The following is a 21,299-nucleotide window of genomic DNA, read 5'->3' on the forward strand; positions in this document are numbered from 1 at the left end:
AAACCTATATGCTGGACCTGTATTGAATATTATCAGAATAATGATGGAAATATGTAATAGAAGTGCATTTGACTGTTTTACAGAGTATATATATAACAATGTTAACCAACTCCAGTGCTAATCTGGGGCCTACCTAGGACTCACCAAAACTAATGCTGTACATGTAATGAATATAATCAGAATAATTTGGCTAGAATGATGGAAATGTGGAATAGAAGTGTATTTGACAGTGTTTACAATGTTGCCCAACTCCAGTGCCTACCTGGGGTTGAGGATCATAGAGTTCTTTGGCTGGGGCTGGGGCCGAGGTCTGACCTCTGACCCCGCCTGGCAACGGTAACCAAGGACACGGCGCCGGCGGTTGCCAGGGTAACGGGGCCTACAACGCCCGGGCAACCCGAGCCTGAGCGTCGCCATTGCCGGCAGCGGAGCGCCATCGCCATCGCCATCGCCATCGCCATCGCCATCGCCATCGCCATCGCCATGCAGGCCGACTGCCTACAGCAGCAGCTGGACTTTGTGTCGAGCCAGGGGCTGATGCTGAGCCCCGAGCACAAGGCCGCGCTGCAGGTGTCGCTGGAGCTGCTCCGCCGCAACTACAAGTTCAGCCACGTCTACTTCTGGGGTCGGATCCTGGGTCTGAGCGCCGACTACTTCATCGTGCAGGGCGTGGGGCTGAACGAGCTGTTGGACAGGAAGAGTCTGTACAGGTGAGGGGAGAGAGGGGGATAGGGGGGGAGAGAGAGGGGGATAGGGGTGGAGAGAGGGGATAGGGGTGGAGAGAGGGGGGGGGGGGGAGAGAGGGAGGGGGAAAAGAGATAGGGGATGGAGGCGAGGAAAGGAGGGGGTGCAGAGCTTCAGGCTGGATGAGCTGAGAGGAAGAGTCTGTAAAGGTGAGGGGACAGGGAGGGAGGTGGATAGAGGGACAGAGGAAGGAGAGATCGGGATAGGGGGAGAGAGAGAAGGAGGGGGGTGAGGAAGCGAGAGGGGGGTGGGAGGGAGGGATGGGGGGGGAGAGAGAGGGGGAGGAGAGGGGGAGAGAGAGGGGGAGAGGGGAGGGAGAGGGGTTGGTGTGGATGCAGGGGGGGGAGAGGGGGAGGGAAGGGAAGGAGAGGGAGAGGGAGAAAGGTGTGGGTGCAGGGTTTCGGGCTAGATTAGCTGAGGGATAGGAAGAGAGCCTTTACAGGTGAGGGAGAGGGGGAGGAGGTGGTGAGGGTAGGGAGAGGGGAAGAAGGGGTGAGGGAGGAGAGAGGGAGGGGGTGCAGGGTGTGGGGCTGGATGAGCTGGGGCACAGGGTCTATACAGGTGAAGGGGAGGCTGAATAGAGGGGATGGAGGGTGGGGAGATGGAGGGGGGAAAAGGAGGGCTTGGGGCTGGATGAGCTGAGGGACATGAAGAGCCTGTATAGGTGAGGGAGAGGCAGCGAGAGAGAGGGAGAGGCTGAGGGGGTGGAAGGATGAGATGGCATGGGGTTGGTGTGCAGTGTGGGGCTGGAGAGCTGAGGTACGGGGAGAGCCTGTGCAGGTTGGAGGGGAGGGGAAGGGGTGAGAGTGGGGTTGCCAACTTTCTCACTTCCAAATAAGGGACAAAAGGTCAAAATAAGGGACAAATTCCCAATGGCAATTCATTGGCCGACTCAGCAGTGGCTGGGTGAATGATGAGTTGGCCCGGGTGCTGGACTGCACACAAAGCCCAGCCGGCGGGCCAGCTGGGGAGTTTTGGTCCAGGTGACATTGTGAGCAAAGTCCGACGCCTCATCCAACTCATGAGTCGATGATCGTCCATGAGAAGGAGGAGTGGTGGTGTCGGCGGTAAGCGAAGGTCGAACAGCTGGCCAGGCTGCCGACCGACGGGGCTACGGGCGAGGCATTGCTGCTGCATTGCATGGGCTGCACTACGTAGTGCGTTCGGCCGAACACACTATGGGAACTTCACTTGCCCCCCTGCAGGAACTATACATCAGGAGGTGCAACTCCAGAGCCAACAATATCATGAGAGACCCCTTCCACCCCTGCAACGGACTGTTCCAGCTGCTGCGGTCAGGCAAACGCCTGAAAGAGTTTCTTCCCAGAGGCCATTCGGACTGTAAACGCCTATCTCACCAGGGACTAACTCTACTGAACGTTTTTCCTTCCATTATTTATTATGTAAAAGAATATGTGTGTTATGATTGTGTTTATAGTTTGTTTGGTTGTTTGGTTGTTTGTCTTTTGCACAAAAGTCCACGAGCATTGCCACTTTCATTTCACTGCACATCTCGTATGTGTATGTGAAATAAACTTGACTTGACTTGACTTGACTTGACGTCAGGACGGGACTTGACAGTCCCCTCAACCCGAGTAATAGCAGTCAAATACGGGACAGGGGCGGTCCCGTATGGGACGAACCTGTTTTGCCCAATATACAGGATGTCCTGTGTAATAAGGTTGGCAACACAAGGTGAGAGGTGAGGGGGTGGAAAAGATGGGGTGGGGAGGTTGAAAGAGGAGGGAAGGAGAGGAGGGAGGTGGGGGAGGGTAAGGTGGGGGGGTGAGACGGGAGTTGAGGGGTAAAGGTGGGGGAGAAGGGGAGGAGAGGGCAGTGGTGATGGGGGTGGGTTTCAGTGAGAGAGGGGAAGGGGAGTTGTGAGGAAGAGGGTGAGGAGTGGATATTCAAGGGAGAATGGATTTTGCAGTGTGGGAGTAGTGAGGGCAGATGAAGGGCATGGGTATTGAGGGAATTGGGTCAGGGGTGGTGAGGGAGGGGGTGATTAAAGGAGGGGGTGCAGAGCTTCAGGTTGGATGAGCTGAGGGAGAGGAAGGTGAAGGGAGCGAGTGAGTGAGGGAGGGGGGGAGATGGGGACGGGGAGTGAAGCAGGAGGGGGAGGAGAGGGAGGGGCAGGGGAGAGGGATGGGGAGATGGAAGGAGATGAGAAGGAGAGAGAGAGGGGGTGGGGGAGGAAGAGAGATGGTGGAGGGAGGGGGGAGGGAAGGGTAGGAGACGGGACGAAAGGAAGGGAGGCTGGTGGGGGTGATGGACGTTATGGGGGGTGGGCTACTAAGGGTGGGATAGTGGGGTGGTGGTGATGGTGAGGAGGGGGAAAGGGCAGCACTGTGCTTCAAAGCAGACACCTAGGGCTGTCTAGGAAGGCTGCAGATAACAACATGGACCATTGAACGAGACCATAAGACATCGGAGCAGAATTATGCCATTTGGCCCATCAAGTCTACTCTGACTTAGCCTCCACAGCCACCTGCATGAATTAATTAAAAAAATGATGGACACAAAATGTTGGAGTGACTCAGCAGGTGACTCTCGACCCGAAACGTCACCTATTCCTTTTCTCCAGAGATATTGCATAACCCGCTGAGTTACTCCAGCTTTTTGTGTCCATCTTCAGTGCATATCGGCATCTGCAGTTCCTTCTTACACAATGAATTCCACAGATTCACCACCTTCAGGCTAAAGAAATCCATCCTCATTTCCATTTTGAAGGTACATCCGTCTATTCTGAGGTTGTGCACTCTTCACTTACTGGAAACATCATTCCATGTCCACTCTATCTAGGGAAAGGGTGAGAGAGACCTAACATAGCAGCAACCAATCATTTAACTCGAGAAGTGACGGCTGGAGACAGTAATAGTGATGATTAAATTAGGTAACCAGCCTGGAGATGGCAGCAGTGATCCTTTAACCAGGTAACTAGTGAGGCGTGGGCTGGAGATAACAATATCACCATTGAACCTGTGTGATTGCGGATTGGGAAAGGAGACTAGAGATGGCAATTCTCATTGTTTAACCAGGAAACCGGGTGAAATGGGGCTCGAGGCAGCAATACTGACCATTAAACCAGTTAGACACAAAAAGCTGGTGTAACCATTCAGGCAGCATCTCAGGAGAAAAGGAATGGGTGACGTTTCGGGTTGAGACCCGTCTTCAGACTGAGAGTCAGGGGATACCTTTTTCCCTGACTCTCAGTCTGAAGAAGGTTTCCCGACCCGAAATGTCACCTATTCCTTTTTCTCCAGAGATGCTGTCTGACCCGCTGAGTTATTCTGGCTTTTTGTGTCTATCTTCGTTTTGAACCAGCATCTGCAGTTCCTTCCTACACACTCCAGTCCTCCAGTCTGATGATGGGTTGCGACCCAAATCGTCACCTATCTATGTTCTCCAGAGATGCTGCCTGACTTGCTGAATTACTTCAGTGATCTCAGTGGAGGACTTTGTGTCCTCAGTCCTCCAAGTTGGGAACTAGACCCAGGGCTAATAATCCTGTCAGAGTCACACAGCATAGAAACAGGCCCTTTGGCCCAACTCATCCATGCTGACCAAGATGCCCCATTAAGTGCCCCATTGCCTGCGTTTTTGGTCTATATCCATCTAAACCTTTTTTATACATGTCCAAATGTCTTTTGAATGCTGTAATAGTACTATCTCAACTAGTTCATCCATATGCCCACCACTCTGTGTGTGAAAACGTTGCCCTTCAAATTACAATCAAATCTTTCCCCTATCACCTTAAACCTATGCCTTTTGGTTCTTGATTCCCCTACCTTCGGAAAAAAAACTCTGTGCATTCATCCTAACTATCCCCCTCATGATTTTATACGCCTCTATAAGATCACCCCTCGGCCTCCTACGCTCTAAGGAGTAAAGCCCTAGCGTGCCCAACCTCTCCCTATAGCTCAGGCCCACAAGTCCTGGCAGCATCCTCGTAAATCTTCTCTGCACCCTTTCAATCTTAACAGCATCCTTCTTATAGCAGGGTGATCGAAACAGAACGCAATGCTCCAAGTGCGGCATCAGCAACATCCTGTAAAAGTCGTCTAGTAAATAGACACAAAAGAAGTAGCGGAACGAATAGTGGAGGAGTCGACAGTCATGGTTATTTTCTCCACCATTCTCTCTGCAACGTGTGGATGACCTTCAGGAGTGAGGCTTGTGGTGAAAGTTGTAAGAAAGGCACAAACAGCAAGACAATAAAACAAATTTGATTTTTTTGTAGAATGTATGGACAGAGTGAAAAACAGGAAAGCCACCTTGAGTCACAACAGTGCATGGAGAATTTTAGCTGTCCAAGAATAAAATAACATAAATTTATGGTGGTTATACTGAAAAAAAAGAGTCAAGAGTGTTTTATCGTCATATGTCCCAGATAGGACAATGACATTTTTGCTTGCTTGGCTTGGCTGTATGGAAGAATCTTTCTAACCATATAACAATTACAACACGGAAACAGGCCATCTCGGCCCTTCTAGTCCGTGTCCGTGTTTCTGAACCTGGATGTTACAGTTTTCGGGCTCCTGTACCTTCTACCCGATGGCAATGGTGCATTGAGTGTGTGGCCAGGGTGGCGTGGGTCTTTGATGATGTTGGCTGCCTTTTTGAGGTAGCGGGGCGGAGGGGGTGGGCAGTGTGAATAACTCGGAGGGGGTGATCGGAGGGGGGTGTGTGAATAACCCGGGGGGGGGGGGGGGGGAAGGGGACTGCGGGTGTGGCACTCGGCAGCTTGAGAGCCCATTGTGATTGGTGCACCGAGAGTGGCATCGTGACATCATCATTGGAAGCTCCTGGAAAAAAAGGCTGCCTGAGAAGCTGAGGTTACCGTTGGCAATGTCCCATTGTGATGTAATTTGTAAATGAGATCCAGTGTGATTGGACGTCTGAGAGTGGCATTGTGACATCATCATTGGAACCCGCTGGAAAAAGGCTGTGTGTGAGAAGCGGTTTTTGGCTTTTTTTTAAACTTTAATCATGAATAACTGGTGAAATATAGGATGAAATCTTGTGAACCTGATTAAGATGTGGAGGGGGAAAATGTCAGAATATATAACAATTTAAGAAAATGTGTCAGAATATATAACAATTTAAGAAAATGTGTCAGAATATATAATAATTTAGCGCGTAGCATTTTGAGAAGGATAAAAAACAAACACACATACACACAAGATGAGACTTTTATAGGTATAGAGATAGTTTAAACAAACTTCCCCTTGTTCCAACTAACTGTGGGGCTACGGCGGATTGTCGACATTAGCATTAAAGCAAGTAGCCAGGGGGGCACAACCACATTAACCTTAGACCAAAAGGACACAAAGTGGTGGAGTAACTCAGTAGGTCAAGCAGTGTCTCTACGTCCTGTAGATCTCTTCGATCGTGAGGATGGACCGGGCAGTGTCACACTTCCCTCTTCCCTGTAACATGACTGTTAATTCTACATTGACTCTCCCCTTCTCGTATAACCTGCCGGCTATTTTACACAGCGCCTACTCGTACTTGGATTCTGCCTTAATGCCTTTGACCATTTCCTGATTACCTCACGATCCTCAACTTCTAACCTTGCTGGACCTGAAAACATCACCTTGGTTTTGACTGCAATGCATCTAGTTAAGAAGAAAGTAAAATTAAATTTGTTTTGCTGCGCTGTCTCAAAATAATTCATACTGTCACCCTGGGCGATGTTAGATCTCATTCATAATGTCATTTGTAATTGTAGAATTATACTCAAATAATATTGCATATGGTCGTTTGTGTGTTTCCAATTTTTTTAGGATTATTGAGTACAATTATTTTTGGTTATTGTTTTAAGCATTTTACTGTAACGTATCTCAATTTTAATCTTATCCACATTATACAGATGACACAGTTGGCTGAGCTGTTTGCTATTTTTTGGGTTCAGCGCATGTGTCTTGTAAACTATAAATGGGAAAAAATAGATTAGACAGTCAGAACCTCATTTTCCCAGGGTGGAAAGTTTAAAGACTCGAGGGCATATGTTTAAGGTGAGAGGGATGAAGTTTTAAAGGAGAAATGTGGGGAAAGCTTTCTTTACAGAGAGTGTAGGGTGCCTGGAACTTGCAGCCAAGTGTTTAGTTTAGTTTTTTAGTTTGCATGCTGTCCAGCCAAAGAAAAGACTATACACAATTGCAATCAAGCTCCCTCACAGTGCATAGATAAAGGGTACAACAGTTAGTACAAGATAAAGTTTGACTAAAGATAGTCAAAGGTCTCTAATGAGGCAGATGGGAGGTCAGGACCGCACTCCTACTGATGAGAGGACCGTCCAATTGCCTGATAACAGCTAGGTCAAAACTTCCTGAATCTGGAGGTGGAGGCAGTTACCATCATGGCATTTAAGGTTTTATAGATAGATACATGCATATGGAGGGAACGGAGAGATAGGGATTATGTGCAGACAGAGGAGATTAGTTTAATTTAGTATCATGTACCAAGATTAGTTTAACTTGGACATTGTGGGCCGAAGGGCCTGGTTCCGTGCTGTACTGTTCGTTGTTCAATGTGTTCATGCACTGATTTGATCTGGTGCCATCAATATTGAGGTTGATTTTTCTTTTGCACAAGAATTAGCGCAAAATTGAGTTAATCCCACCCATACTGAATTATTACTCCTTCCACGGCAAAATACATAGAGCAAGAGAACTACACAACACAGAAACAACGACTTTGGTTCATTTGTCTATGGCGTTCAAGGCGGCAAGGATCACGTGCACGCAGAGGAGATTAGTTTCACTTGGCACCATGTTCAGCATGAACATTGTGGGCTGAAGGGCCTGTTCCTGTACTGTTTTATGTTCTATGTAAATTTCCAATCAGTGGTATTTGGACTTTCCAGGGCAAAAATTTAAGCAGGTGAGATTCAGGGTAGGAGATAAAATATATTTAATTTATAAATTATAGTGTTAAGTATAAATTATATTTACAGGAGATGATGGATTGCTACATAGGGACATGCAATGGTAACGCAGAATTTTGGGTATCATGATATGTGTAATGGGTCACCTACGTAAAAACAGGTGAAAATATCTTTAATGGAATCCTCTTGGTTAGAACAGCTAACTACAATGGTGGTCGAAGCGACATTGCTCCTAATAATTTTACGCCAGCACAGTGGCGCAACTAGTAGAGCCACTGCCTCACAACGCCAGAGAACTGGATTTGATCCTGAACTCGGGTGCTGCCTGTGTGTGGAGTTTGCACGTTCTCCCTGTGACGGTGTGGGTTTCCTCCAGGTGCTCCATTTTCTTCCCATTGTAGGTTAATTGGCCCTTCGCAAATTGGTCCCTAGTGTGTAGGGAACGGATGAGCAAATGGGATAACGTAGAACTAGTGTGAGCGTGTGATCGCTGGTCGGCATGGATTCAGTGGGCCGAAGATGCATGCTATATCTCTAAATTAAATTATTAACCCTGCCTCCATTTTAAAAAAAAATGAAGGAGACATCTGTTGACTTTTTTTTGTTTTTTTACAGTTTTAACTGCATGGATTGGAAGCTGCTCCCCCCAGCAACGGATGAAATGATAGCCAGATCCATAATGCTGAGAGGTCGCTTCATGGGCGACCCATCTCATGAATACGAGAAGACCATGGCTAAGAAGGAGAATGAAGAGCAGGTCAATCAGGACACAGAAGTGAGATTTTGGATCAGAAGCAATTATATTTTTGGGATAAGTGCTATCTTATAAATGAATAAATAAAGATAATTATATTTGGGATAAGTGCTAGGGCTAGTGCTATAATTTATACTTAACACTATAATTTATAAATTATAAATTCAGGAGCAGAAAAAGACTGCACAAATACTGTGCAGTACTACTTGAAAAATCATATACTAAAGGGCATAGCTTTAAGGTGAAAGGGACAATGAAGGAGATGTGCGGGGACTGTAATGCTAGTTTACAGAAAGAGACGTAAAATGCAGTGGTAATTCAGCGGGTCAGGCAGCATCTCCAGAGAAAATGGATAGGTGACTTTAAACTTTAGAGATACAGCGCTGAAGCAGGCCCTTTATCCCACCGGGTCAATACCAACCCGTACTCTAGCACTGTCCTACATACTGGGGACAATTTACAAAGCCAATTAACCTACAAACCTGTACGTCGTTGGAGTGTGAGAGGAAACTGGAGCAACCGTAGGAAACTCACGCGGTCACAGGGAGAACGTGCAGACAGCACCCATAGTCAGGATCGAACTGGGGTCTCTGGTGCTGCAGGCAGCAGCTCTACTGTGCCACTGTGCCGCCCCTGTGACATTTCGGGTCGGGACCCTCCTTCAGACTGGGGCTTAGTATTATGTTTGGCACAGACATTGTGAGCCGAGGGGCCTGTTCTATGTTCCATTTTTTTGTGAGAGGGATCGCTCGTGCGAGAAATATCACCTTTTTAGATTGTATGAGCATAAAAGAAACCCCAAGAAGATCCAGGAAAGGTTTAAGTGCGTTAAATAAGGTTGAGGAGTTGTTGGAGAATATGATGCTGCGACAATAACCAGAGGCCTGGCTCTTTTGAAAACAAATAGTTGCATTGGGTATTAAATATTCCTGGATACCAGATGTACAGGAAATATAAGAAAGGAGGTAGGCTGGCTATAATAATTAAGGAGAATACTTCAATGCTGAGAGAGAATATCCTGTAACAATCAAGACAGAATGTGATTAAATCACTGCAAGCAGTGGGGTTTTTTTGTGACCGTCACTTGAATCCTCTAAAAAGTTGGTCATTATTTTGGTTTCTGGCAACGTGACACATTTTTTTAGTTTAGTTTAGTTTAGAGATACAGTGCGGAAACAGGCCCTTCGGCCCAGAGTCCACGCCGACCAAGGATCCCCGCACACTAACCCTATCCTCCACACACTAGGGACAATTTACATTTACACCAAGCCAATTAACCTTCAAACCTGTACGTCTTTGGAGTGTGGGAGGAAACCGAAGCTCCCGGGGAAAACCCAGGGTGGTCACAGGGAGAACGTACAAAATCTGTACAGACAGTACCCGTAGTCAGGATCAATCCCAGGCCTCTGGCACTGTAAGGCCGCAGCTCTATCGCTGCATCACTATGCTGCCCTAAGCTTATTTAGCACTGACTGGGAATATTCTCCAGGCTGTTCAGTAGTGAAATGGAAATGGAAGACAAATTTGCAGGAAAAGTAAGTAGCAGTGGTGAAAAACCATAAGAGTAGATTATTTTTTAGAGATACAGCATGGCAACAGGACCTTCGGCCCTCCGAGTCCACGCCAACCATCGATCACCCATTCACACTAGTTCTATGTTATCTCACTTTCTCACCAATGCCTTGTACAGATGCATCATGATGTCCCAACCTTTGCACTGAATATCCTTCCCAATGAAGGCAAGTGTGCCAGGCGCTGTCTCCAACTTCAGTCAATCTCTTCCCTGTCTTCTCACAATCAGGAGAACGATGGATTATAAACTGTCCCAGGACGCTAGAGCAGCGGATACAATTACGCCTTTGAAATGACATTTGGGCAGATACATGGATAGGATATGGGCCTAATGTGGGTAAATGGGACTAGCCCAGAATGCCAACCAGAAGGACAGGTTGGGCCAAAGGACCTGTTTCTATACTGTATAGCTCTATGATTCTACGGCACGAGACTTGGAGGAATGATATTGACAAATGATGAAGAAGAATGTGGTCGGTGATGAAGATCAGCACAAATCGGCAAAGACAGATTGGAGGGACGAGCTAAAATACAGCTAATGATTTCAAGCTGTTGAAAATATACCTATGTGTAGGAAGGAACTGTAGGTATTGGTTTAACACCGAATATAGACATGAAATGCTGGAGTAACTCAGCGGGACAGGCATCTCTCATTCTCTATGAGAGAAACATAGAAAATAGGTGCAGTAGGCCATTCGGCCCTTCGAGCCAGCTCCACCATTCAATATGATCATGGCGGATCATCCAAAATCAGTACCCCGTTCCTGCTTTCTCCCATATCACTTGATTCTGTTAGCTCTAAGAGCTCTAACTCTCTCTTGAAAACATCCAGTGAATTGGCCTCCACTGCCTTCTGTCGCAGAAAATTCCACAGATTCACAACTCTGGGTGAAAAAGGTTTTTCTGTTCACAGTCCTAAATGGCCTACCCCTTATTCTTAAACTGTAACCCCTGGTTCTGCACTCCCCCAACATTGGGAACATTTTTCCTGCATCTTGCCTGTCCAATCCCTTAAGAATGTTACATGTTTGTGTAAGATCGCCTCTATATCCTCTCTATTTCCTTCTAAATTCCAGTGAATAGGTGCGGAAGGATTCCGGAAGGGATTCCAGAAGGAATGGGAGACCCGTTTTCAGAATGAGGTGAAACTGGAGATATGGATGGGTTACAAAGAGAATAATGTGTGAGAACAACAGATCAAAAGCAGCCTCCATCTTTTTGTTTCAGATCAAGGTGAAGGAGGAAGAACGTTTAACAGCTACGATTGCACTCATAAACATGGAAACAGCAGTCATTCCCAGGGCCGCTTTCATCATGACACCTCAAAATGACGTCCATAGGAATAGGAGTTTCGAAGGTAATGATTCCTTTACTTTCAGGCTTCCCTTCAGGGGAATAAATAACAACTCCATAACTTGGTGCTCAGTCCTATGGGGAATATGAGGTGCTGTTCCTCCAATTTCCGGTGTTGCTCACTCTGGCAATGGAGGAGACCCAGGTCAGAGAGGTTGGATTGGGAATGGGAGGGGGAGTTGAAGTGCTGAGCCACCGGGAGTTCAGGTAGGTTATTGCGGACTGAGCGGAGGTGTTCGGCGAAACGATCGCCCAACCTCCGCTTGGTCTCCCCGATGTAAATCAGCTGACATCTGGAGCAGCGGATGCAGTAGATGAGGTTGGAGGAGATACAGGTGAACCTTTGTCGCACCTGGAACGACTGCTTGGGTCCTTGAATGGAGTCGAGGGGGAGGTGAAGGGACAGGTGTTGCATTTCTTGCGGTTGCAACGGAAAGTGCCCGGGGAGGGGGTGGTACAGGAGGGAAGGGAAGAATTGACAAGGGTGTTGCGGAGGGAGCGGTCTTTTCAGAAGGCAGACATAGGGGGAGATGGGAAGATGTGGCGAGTGGTGGGGTCACGTTAGAGGTGGCGGAAATGGCCGAGGATTATTTGTTGTATTTGCCGGCTGGTGGGGTGAAAGGTGAGGACTTTTAATTGGTTTGGTATAATTGTAAATTGTCCCTAGTGTGTGTAGGGTAGTGCAGGGATCGTTAGTCAGCACGGACTTGGTGGGCTGGAGGGCCTGTTTCTGTGCTGTATCGTTAAACTAAACTAAAGAATGAAACAGCAAAGCAACAGGCCCTTAGGCCCACAATGTCCATGCTGAACATGATGCCAAGTTACACTAATCCCTGCCTGCATGTGATCCGTATTCCTCCGTTCCCTGCTTATCCATGTGCCTATCGAAAAGCCTCTTAAACTCCATGATCATAATTGCCTCCACCACCACCCCTGGCAGTGCGTTCCACACACCTACCAATCACTGTGTAAAAAAAGAATTGCCTGCACATCTCCTTTAAACTTTGCCCCTCGCACCTAATAAGTCTGACGTTTCCTCACTGGGGAAAACTCCTATCAATGCCTTCCATAATTTTATATATCTTGTGGTTTTAATTATAATTTTATTATGAATTAATTTTATATACGTCTAGCAGGTGTCCCCTCAAATTCCGGCATTCCAGTGAAAACAATCCAAATCTGTCCAACCTCTCCTTATAGTTAATACCATCTAATGCTATCTAATCCCAGCAGCATTCCAGTAACCCTCGACTGCACCCTCTCCAAAGCTTCCACCATCTTCCTACCTTGGTGGCTTCCGTCTATAATGCCTCCGGTAACTAGATACGCGTTCTCTAGTAATTAGAGTTATACAGGATGCTCCAATTGTTGTTTAATTGGATCTCCTGCTGTCGTATTATCACGGCCTGGGATTTTGCCGTCCATTCACCTGCTTATAAGCCTACGAACGAACAAAATAAAACTTTGATTAGAGACACAAGATACTGTAGATGCTGGAATCCTGAGCAAAACACAAAGTGCTGGAGGTACTCAATTTGTCAGGCAGCATCCACAGAGGGAATGTAAGTCAACGTTTCGGGTCGGAACCTTCCTGCGGACTCAATTTCAAACTTCAGCGAAACTTTGATTCGATCACATTTGGAGTACTGTGCACCTTTCTGATGTCCCATTACAGAAATAATGTGGAGGCTTTAGAGAGGATGCAGAACAGTTCCACCAGAATGCTGACACAAAATGCTGGAGTAATTCAGCGGGCGAGGCAGCATCTATGGAGAGAAGGAATGGGTGACGTTTCGAGTCGAGACCCTTCCTCAGACAGATGGTCCCGACATTTTAGATAGACACATGGATTTGGAGAGAAATGGATCATGTGCAGGCAGAGGCCATGAGTTTAACTTGGCATCATGTTTGGCACAGACATTGTGGACTCAACATCCTGGTCCTGTGCTGTACTGTTAGATGTTCTATGCGTTCATTGCAGACTTATCACTGGTTTGATGAGGTGACTTCAAATATAGGGGTTGCCGTTTCTTTGGTACAAGTATTGACACAAAATATTCAGATAATTGCAGTCGTTATGAATTATTTATACATCCTGGGCACATCGATAGAGACAGAGAGCTATGCAGCACAGAAATAAGCCCTTCATCCCAACTTGGCCACATTGACCAAGATATCCTCCTGAGCAAGACCTATTTGCCCGTATATGGCCCATATCTCTCAAACCTTTCCTATCCATCTACATGTCCAAATATTTGGTTAAACGTTGTAATTGCAATAACCTCTATGTCTGACAACTTTATTCCACATACCTACCATGCTCTGTGTGCAAAATATTTGCCCCTCGGGTCCCTTTTAAATCTTTTCCCTCTCACCTTAAAATTATGTGTTCTAGTTTTAGTGTCCGATGCTCCTTGGAAAACACTCCAAGTTTGTTCATCTCTGGCAAACCTCATTTGCATCCTTTCGAAAGGTCCACAACCTCTTTTGTTCTCTCTCCAAAGCCCCCACATCCTTCATATAACGAGGCGACCAGAATTGCGTGCAAATAAGGCCCAAACAAAGTCGTATAAAGCTACATTATGACTTCCTGACACTTATAATCAATGCCCCTGGCACTGCATAATTGCAAGTTCTGTAACGTGATACCTATTTATCCAGTGCGCAAACAATATTGGTTTTAGCAATCTTTTTTTGATGGTTCTCTCTGATCTGCATTTGATCCCAGGTTTATCGGTGACTGAAGCCGGCAAGCTGAAGTCCTACCTTCACTTTACCAACCCTCATGTGTCGAAGACAAAGTCAATTCTGATGCAAGCCAACTTAGAAGAGTCCATTGATTTCCTCGATTGTCTCGAAGATGATGAGTTGAAAGGTAAGCCACAGGAACCAAGAGTCGTCAAGTCAAGAGCGTTTTATTGTCACATGTTCCAGTTGCAACTTGCCATTCCAGAGCTACGGTATTAACAGGATGAAACGATGGACATAGGCTATTGTAGACTAGCCTGGTTCTACTGAAGAAAGTACACTGTCGGGTTACATCACAGCTTGGTTTGGGAACAGCTCTCCCCAAGGCCGCAAGAAATTGCAGAGAGTTGTGGATGTAGCCCAGTCCTTCACACAGACCAGACTCCCCACCTACACTTCACGTTGCTCCAAGAAACCAGCTAACATAACCAAAGACTTGTCCCACCCCGGTCAATCCTTCTTCTCCTGGCTCCCATCGGGCTGAAGATACAGAAGCTTGAAAGTGCGCACCAGCAGACTCAGGAACAGCTTCTTTCCCTCTGTTATCAGGCCTCTGAATGGTCCTTCCATAAGCTAGGCTACTGTCCGATTCACCTCTACCTCATTGCGGACATTGGACTTTGTCCATGGAACTGATGCACTACAATGCTGAGAACTATATTCTACACTCTGTTACTTCCCCTTTGCTCTGCGTATTGTCTTGAGTTTGACTGGATTATATTTATATACTAGACTAAGTGGGACCCGTTGGGTCCCATGTTCACACGGGAGGGCTGGTCCCTCAACGCAATATTCCACCTCTCCACCAATTCCAATATTGGTGTCCAGTGGGGTGGAGGGGGGGGGCTTTCTAGAGCGCTGAAGGGACTGGTTTCCAGAGGGCTAGTATGGAAATTGTGGGCCGAATGGTTTCTTGGGCTGGCAACTCAGTCACTCAAGCCTGGCATTCAAGGGCACTTGAATTTGGTGGTCTTGCACCAGGGCCAGATTTAGTTGAAGAGAGGGCCTAAGCTATTTCACTTGTGAGCCCCCCCCACCCATCCCAATCTCCCACCCCCACGACTAGAGGACCATGACTACCCGACAGTGACAGTGTGATACTTTTAGATCCTACTATATGTTGTCATTAAACAGTTGGTTTTAAAATACATATTGGATTCACCGCAGAGCGGGCGATGCTTTACCTGGTTCGCTGTTTGAAGCTCTGGGGTGTTGGGCCTGCTGCTTCAACATCATGGAGCTGTGGTTTGCGGAGCTCCCAGCCTCAGACTGCGCTGATTTAAACATCGTGGAGCCTTGGGATCCCTTTGCCGAGGGCCGCCAGCATGAATCTCCGCTCTGCACGGCCTGTGGACTTCGGGTGGTGAGGGAGGGAAGGGAAGAATTTACCAGGGAGTTGCGGAGGGAGCTGTCTGGTGAGACCCTGGCAAGAGCCTCATCTATAGTAGGGGAGGGGAACCCCCGTTCTTTGAAGAAGGAGGACATTTCCGAGGCCCTGTTATGAAACACCTCATCCTGGGAGCAGATGCGGCGTAGACGGAGGAATTGGGAGTAGGGGATGGAGTCCTTACAGGAAGCAGGGTGGGAAGAAGAGCAGTCTAGATAGCCATGGGAGTCAGTGGGTTTATAGTGGATGTCGGTCAGAAGTCTATCACCTGCGATGGAGATAGTGAGGTCAAGAAATGGTAGGGAAGTGTCGGAAATGGTCCAGGTGTATTTGAGTGCCAGATGGAAGTTAGTGGTGAAGCGGATGAAGTCAGTCAGTTGTGTGTGGGTGCAGGAGGTGGCACCAAAGCAGTCATCGATGTAACAGAGGTAGAGGTCGGGGATGGGGCCCTGGTATGCCTCGAACAAGGATTGTTCGACGTACCCGACAAATAGGCAGGCATAGCTGGGGCCCATGTGCGTGCCCATAGCTACGCCTTGTATTTGGAGGAAATGGGAGGAGTCAAACGAGAAGTTATTGAGGGTAAGGACCAACTCCGCTAGACGGAGGAATGTATCAGTGGACGGGTATAGGTTGATTCTCCGGTCGAGGAAGAACCTGAGGGCTTTGAGACCATCCTGATGGGGGGTGGTGTAGAGTGATTGTGGTGAAGATGAGGGGATGGGGGCCTAGAGAATGGAATGCCCGGAGACGACGGAGAGTGTCTGATGTGTCTTGAACATATGTAGGGAGGGAATTAACCAGGATGGAGTCCAGATATGTGGAAATAAGTTCGGTTGGGGCACGAACAGGCAGAGACAATGGGTCTACCAGGACAGTCAGGTTTGTGGATTTTGGGGAGAAGGTAAAATCGGGCCGTGCGGGGCTGGGGAACAATGAGGTTGGAGGCTCAGGGGGGCAGGGGGCCGGAAGTGATGAAGTCAGTGATGGTGCTAGAGATAGTGGCCTAGGGGGGTATGAGGATCTGTAGTGTGGGTGGGGAAGAGCAGGGGTCACATAGTTTGAGGGAGATGGGGAAGACCCAGTGGACCAGCCACTGAGGTTTCCAGGGTTGGGAAGACTGGCACTAGTACCTAGTGCAGTCAAACCCAGGGGAGTGGGAGTTAGCAGCGTGGAGGCTTCAGGCCCAGTGCTGAGTCCAGGCTCCAGGTAAGGCGACGGCTGCGGGCTGCTGGAAGGCGGTGCAGTGGCGAGGGTCGGCGGACCCGATGGTAGGAATCCATGGGCAGTTGAGTCGGGGTCCGCGGGCAATGCGTGGGAGGTCCCGGTGGGCGGATGGTCTGTGGGGCGGCGCGGATCGGCCAGCCCAGTGAGGCGACGAGGTGAGTAGGGCGCAGTGCAGCGGCCATGTTCGGAGAGCCCCGGTTTGGCGGCCATGTTTGTTAGGTCTGATCCGGCGGCAATGTTGGATGGGCCTGGTGCGGCGGCATTGTTGGGTGGGCCCAGTGTGAAGTGGGTCGGCCAGGTGCGGCGGCGAGGTGGATAGGCCCCCAGTGCAGAATGGTGGATAGGCCCCCAGTGCGGATTGGAGGTGGATAGGCCACAGTGCAGATTGGTGGAGGATGGGCCCCCAGATGCAGCGGCGAGGTTCGGCGGGGGGGAAGGGTTAAACTACATACCTTTTGCTTTGTCCTGCACTTCCAATGATCCAAGGATCTGTGGAGCAAATTCCTCTCCACAACGAATATATACCTCACCTGCATTATTAATCCCGCCCACCAAAGCCTCCGGAATCACAAGCACAGTGCCACCGATGGTAGGGTTTGTAACAACTCCACTATCACAAAAGTTTAACATACCTTGGTGCAGCGAGCAGAGGCCCCCCTAGATCTCGAGGCCCTAAGCTTAAGCTTGTCTAGCTTATACGTAAATCCGGCCCTGCCTTGCACCCTGCTTGAAGTTGCATGAAACTGCACTTGAATTTGGTGGCCTTGCACCCTGCTTGAAATGGTATGAAACTGCACTTGAATTTGGTGGCCGTGCACCGTGCTTAAAGTGGTATGAAACTGCACTTGAATTTGGTGGCCGTGCACCCTGCTTAAAGTGGTATGAAACGGCACTTGCTTTTGGTGGCTTTGCACCCTGTGTGAAGTGGTAGGAAACTGCCCTTAAATTTGGTGTGATTGAGGAGAGAGAATCTCAACATTTTTTAAACACATAACGTTTTCATCGATGGGAAAAATCCTCTGCACCTGATGAACGGAGGGGGACTGAGTAAGATGGCCATAAATCACAGCCATAAGTGGTAGCGTTTTTTCTAAAATTAATATACAGTGCAAACAGGGTCAAGTTTAGACTATTAATTATTAACTTTTTCAAACCGACCACCACCACCACCACATTTGCTTAGCTTTTTCAAACCGACCACCACCACCACCACATTTGCTTAGCTTTTTCAAACCAACCACCACCACATTTGCTTTGCTTTTTCAAACCAACCAACCACCACCACATTTGATTTTTCAAACCACATTAAGGGCACTCACAGGTCAGTAAAACCACTCACAGTTTAGTAAACATAGAAACATAGAAATTAGGTCCAGGGGTAGGCCATTCGGCCCTTCGAGCCTGCACCGCCATTCAATATGATCATGGCTGATCATCCAACTCAGTATCCCTTACCTGCCTTCTCTCCATACCCTCTGATCCCCTTAGCCACAAGGGCTACATCTAACTCCCTCTTAAATATAGCCAATGAACTGGCCTCAACTACCCTCTGTGGCAGAGAGTTCCAGAGATTCACCACTCTCTGTGTGAAAAAAGTTTTTCTCATCTCGGTTTTAAAGGATTCCCCCTTATCCTTAAGCTGTGACCCCCTTGTCCTGGACTTCCCCAACATCGGGAACAATCTTCCTGCATCTAGCCTGTCCAAACCCTTAAGAATTTTGTAAGTTTCTATAAGATCCCCTCTCAATCTCCTAAAATTCTAGAGAGTATAAACCAAGTCTATCCAGTCTTTCTTCATAAGACAGTCCTGACATCCCAGGAATCAGTCTGGTGAACCGTCTCTGCACTCCCTCTATGGCAATAATGTCCTTCCTCAGATTTGGAGACCAAGACTGTACGCAATACTCCAGGTGTGGTCTCACCAAGACCCTGTACAACTGCAGTAGAACCTCCCTGCTTCTATACTCAAATCCTTTTGCTATGAAAGCTAACATACCATTCGCTTTCTTCACTGCCTGCTGCACCTGCATGCATACTTTCAATGACTGGTGTACCATGACACCCAGGTCTCGCTGCATCTCCCCTTTTCCTAATCGGCCACCATTTAGATAATAGTCTGCTTTCCTGTTTTTGCCACCAAAATGGATAACCTCACATTTATCCACATTATACTGCATCTGCCAAACATTTGCCCACTCACCCAGCCTATCCAAGTCACCTTGCAGTCTCCTAGCATCCTCCTCACAGCTAACACTGCCCCCCAGCTTAGTGTCATCCGCACACTTGGAGATATTGCCTTCAATTCCCTCGTCCAGATCATTAATATATATTGTAAATAGCTGGGGTCCCAGCACTGAGCCTTGCGGTACCCCACTAGTCACTGCCCGCCATTGTGAAAAGGACCTGTTTACTCCTACTCTTTGCTTCCTGTTTGCCAGCCAGTTCTCTATCCACATCAATACTGAACCCCCAATGCCGTGTGCTTTAAGTTTGTATACTAATCTCTTATGTGGGACCTTGTCGAAAGCCTTCTGGAAGTCTAGATACACCACATCCACTGGTTCCCCCCTATCCACGCTACTAGTTACATCCTCAAAAAATTCTATAAGATTCGTCAGACATGATTTACCTTTCGTAAATCCATGCTGACTTTGTCCAATGATTTCACCACTTTCCAAATGTGCTGCTATCCCATCATTAATAACTGACACTAGCAGTTTCCCCACTACCGATGTTAGACTAACTTGTCTGTAAATCCCCGTTTTCTCTCTCCCTCCCTTCTTAAAAAGTGGGGTTACATTTGCTACCCACCAATCCTCAGGAACTACTCCAGAATCTAAAGAGTTTTGAAAGATTATTACTAATGCATCCACTACTTCTGGAGCTTCTTCCTTAAGTACTCTGGGATGCAGCCTATCTGGCCCTGGGGATTTATCGGCCTTTAATCCATTCAATTTACCCAACACCACTTCCTGGCTAACCTGGATTTCACTCAATTCCTCTAACTGCTTTGACCCTCGGTCCCCTGCTATTTCCGGCAGATTCTTTATGTCTTCCTTAGTGAAGATGGAACCAAAGTAGTTATTCAATTGGTCCGCCATATCCTTGTTCCCCATGATCAACTCACCTGTTTCTGACTGCAAGGGACCTACATTTGTTTAACTAATCTCTTTCTTTTCACATATCTATAAAAACCTTTGCAGTCAGTTTTTATGTTCCCTGCCAGTTTTCTTTCATAATCTATTTTTCCTTTCCTAATTAAGTCCTTTGTCCTCCTCTGCTGGTCTCTGAATTTCTCCCAGTCCTCTGGTATGCTGCTTTTTCTGGCTAATTTGTACGCATCATCCTTCGTTTTGATACTATCCCTGATTTCCCTTGTTATCCACGGATGTACTACCTTCCCTGATTTATTCTTTTGCCAAACTGGGATGAACAATTGTAGTTCATCCATGCAGTCTTTAAATGTCTTCCATTACATATCCACCGTCAACCATTTTAGAATTAATTGCCAGTCAATCTTGGCCAATTCACGTCTCATACCCTCAAAGTTACCTTTCTTTAAGTTCAGAACCATTGTTTCTGAATTAACAATGTCACTCTCCATCCTAATGAAGAACTCAACCATATTATGGTCACTCTTGCCCAAGGGGCAAGTAGTAGACACGTGTTCAGTGTTATTCATAGCTCAGACTGAGAGTCGTTACCTCTCGCTCACCCATCTTGCAGAATTGAGGCAGTCCACACTTCCGGGTTTTATAGTCCCTCCCTCCTCCCACCGGAAGGGGCGTGGCCTTCGTGGTGTGATTGACAGGGGAGAGAATCTCAACATTTTTTAAACATTAATAAGTCTTTTATTTTTCATCGATGGGAAAAATCCTCTTGTCCTGCACAGCGTAGAGGGACTCTGAGTAAGATGGCCAGAAATCATTGCCGTAAGTGGTAGCGTCTTTTCTAAAAACAATATGTAATGCAAACAGGAAGTGGTCAAGATTTGAGTTTTTATTATATATGTAGAGAACTGTACAGACACAGTCTGGTGTTCAAAGTCAGCTTTAATCATCAGTCATTGTGGTGCAGTACAATACGTTGTTAGTTCATCTCTACCACTGGTGTAACTACGTAATATGGGAAGTGAATGTTAATATAAATTGTAAAGTAAGGTGGAGCTAAAGTTAGTACATTACTCTGATTGGTGCACATGCACTAACCAATCTACATCCTTCCCCGTAGAGAAAAGAAACATAGAAACATAGAAAATAGGTGCAGGAGGAGGCCATTCGTCCCTTCGAGCCATTCATTGTGATCATGGCTGATCATCCCCTATCAATAACCTGTGCCTGCCTTCTCCCCATATCCCTTGACTCCACTAGCCCCTAGAGCTCTATCTAACTCTCTCTTAAATCCATCCAGTGACTTGGCCTCCACTGCCCACTGTGGCAGGGAATTCCATAAATTCACAACTCTCTGGGGTGAAAACGTTTTTTCTCACCTCAGTCTTAAATGACCTCCCGTTATTCTAAGACTGTGGCCCCTGGTTCTGGGCTCACCCAACAAAAGAGTTGTTGAGCAGTTGTTAAAACACATGCGGTTAAACATATTCACCGTACCTGTCGGGCGGGCTGCTA

The 21,299-nt window shown here is 47.3% G+C and overlaps 1 protein-coding gene across 1 annotated transcript in view; it reads left to right on the forward strand.

Annotated features, from left to right (window-relative positions):
• The first annotated feature begins 427 nt into the window (after window positions 1-427).
• rsph9 (radial spoke head component 9) overlaps window positions 428-21,299 on the forward strand; it is a 63,973-nt gene continuing 43,101 nt past the window's right edge. Inside the window, exons 1-4 of the mRNA XM_055636225.1 lie at window positions 428-710; window positions 8,249-8,408; window positions 11,187-11,316; window positions 14,041-14,187. Coding sequence (XP_055492200.1) covers window positions 484-710; window positions 8,249-8,408; window positions 11,187-11,316; window positions 14,041-14,187 — 664 coding nt within the window. The 5' untranslated portion in view covers window positions 428-483. The remainder of the gene's footprint in view (window positions 711-8,248; window positions 8,409-11,186; window positions 11,317-14,040; window positions 14,188-21,299) is intronic.

This window comes from Leucoraja erinacea, chromosome 5 (genome assembly GCF_028641065.1).
Source record: "Leucoraja erinacea ecotype New England chromosome 5, Leri_hhj_1, whole genome shotgun sequence".
Taxonomy (NCBI): domain Eukaryota; kingdom Metazoa; phylum Chordata; class Chondrichthyes; order Rajiformes; family Rajidae; genus Leucoraja; species Leucoraja erinaceus.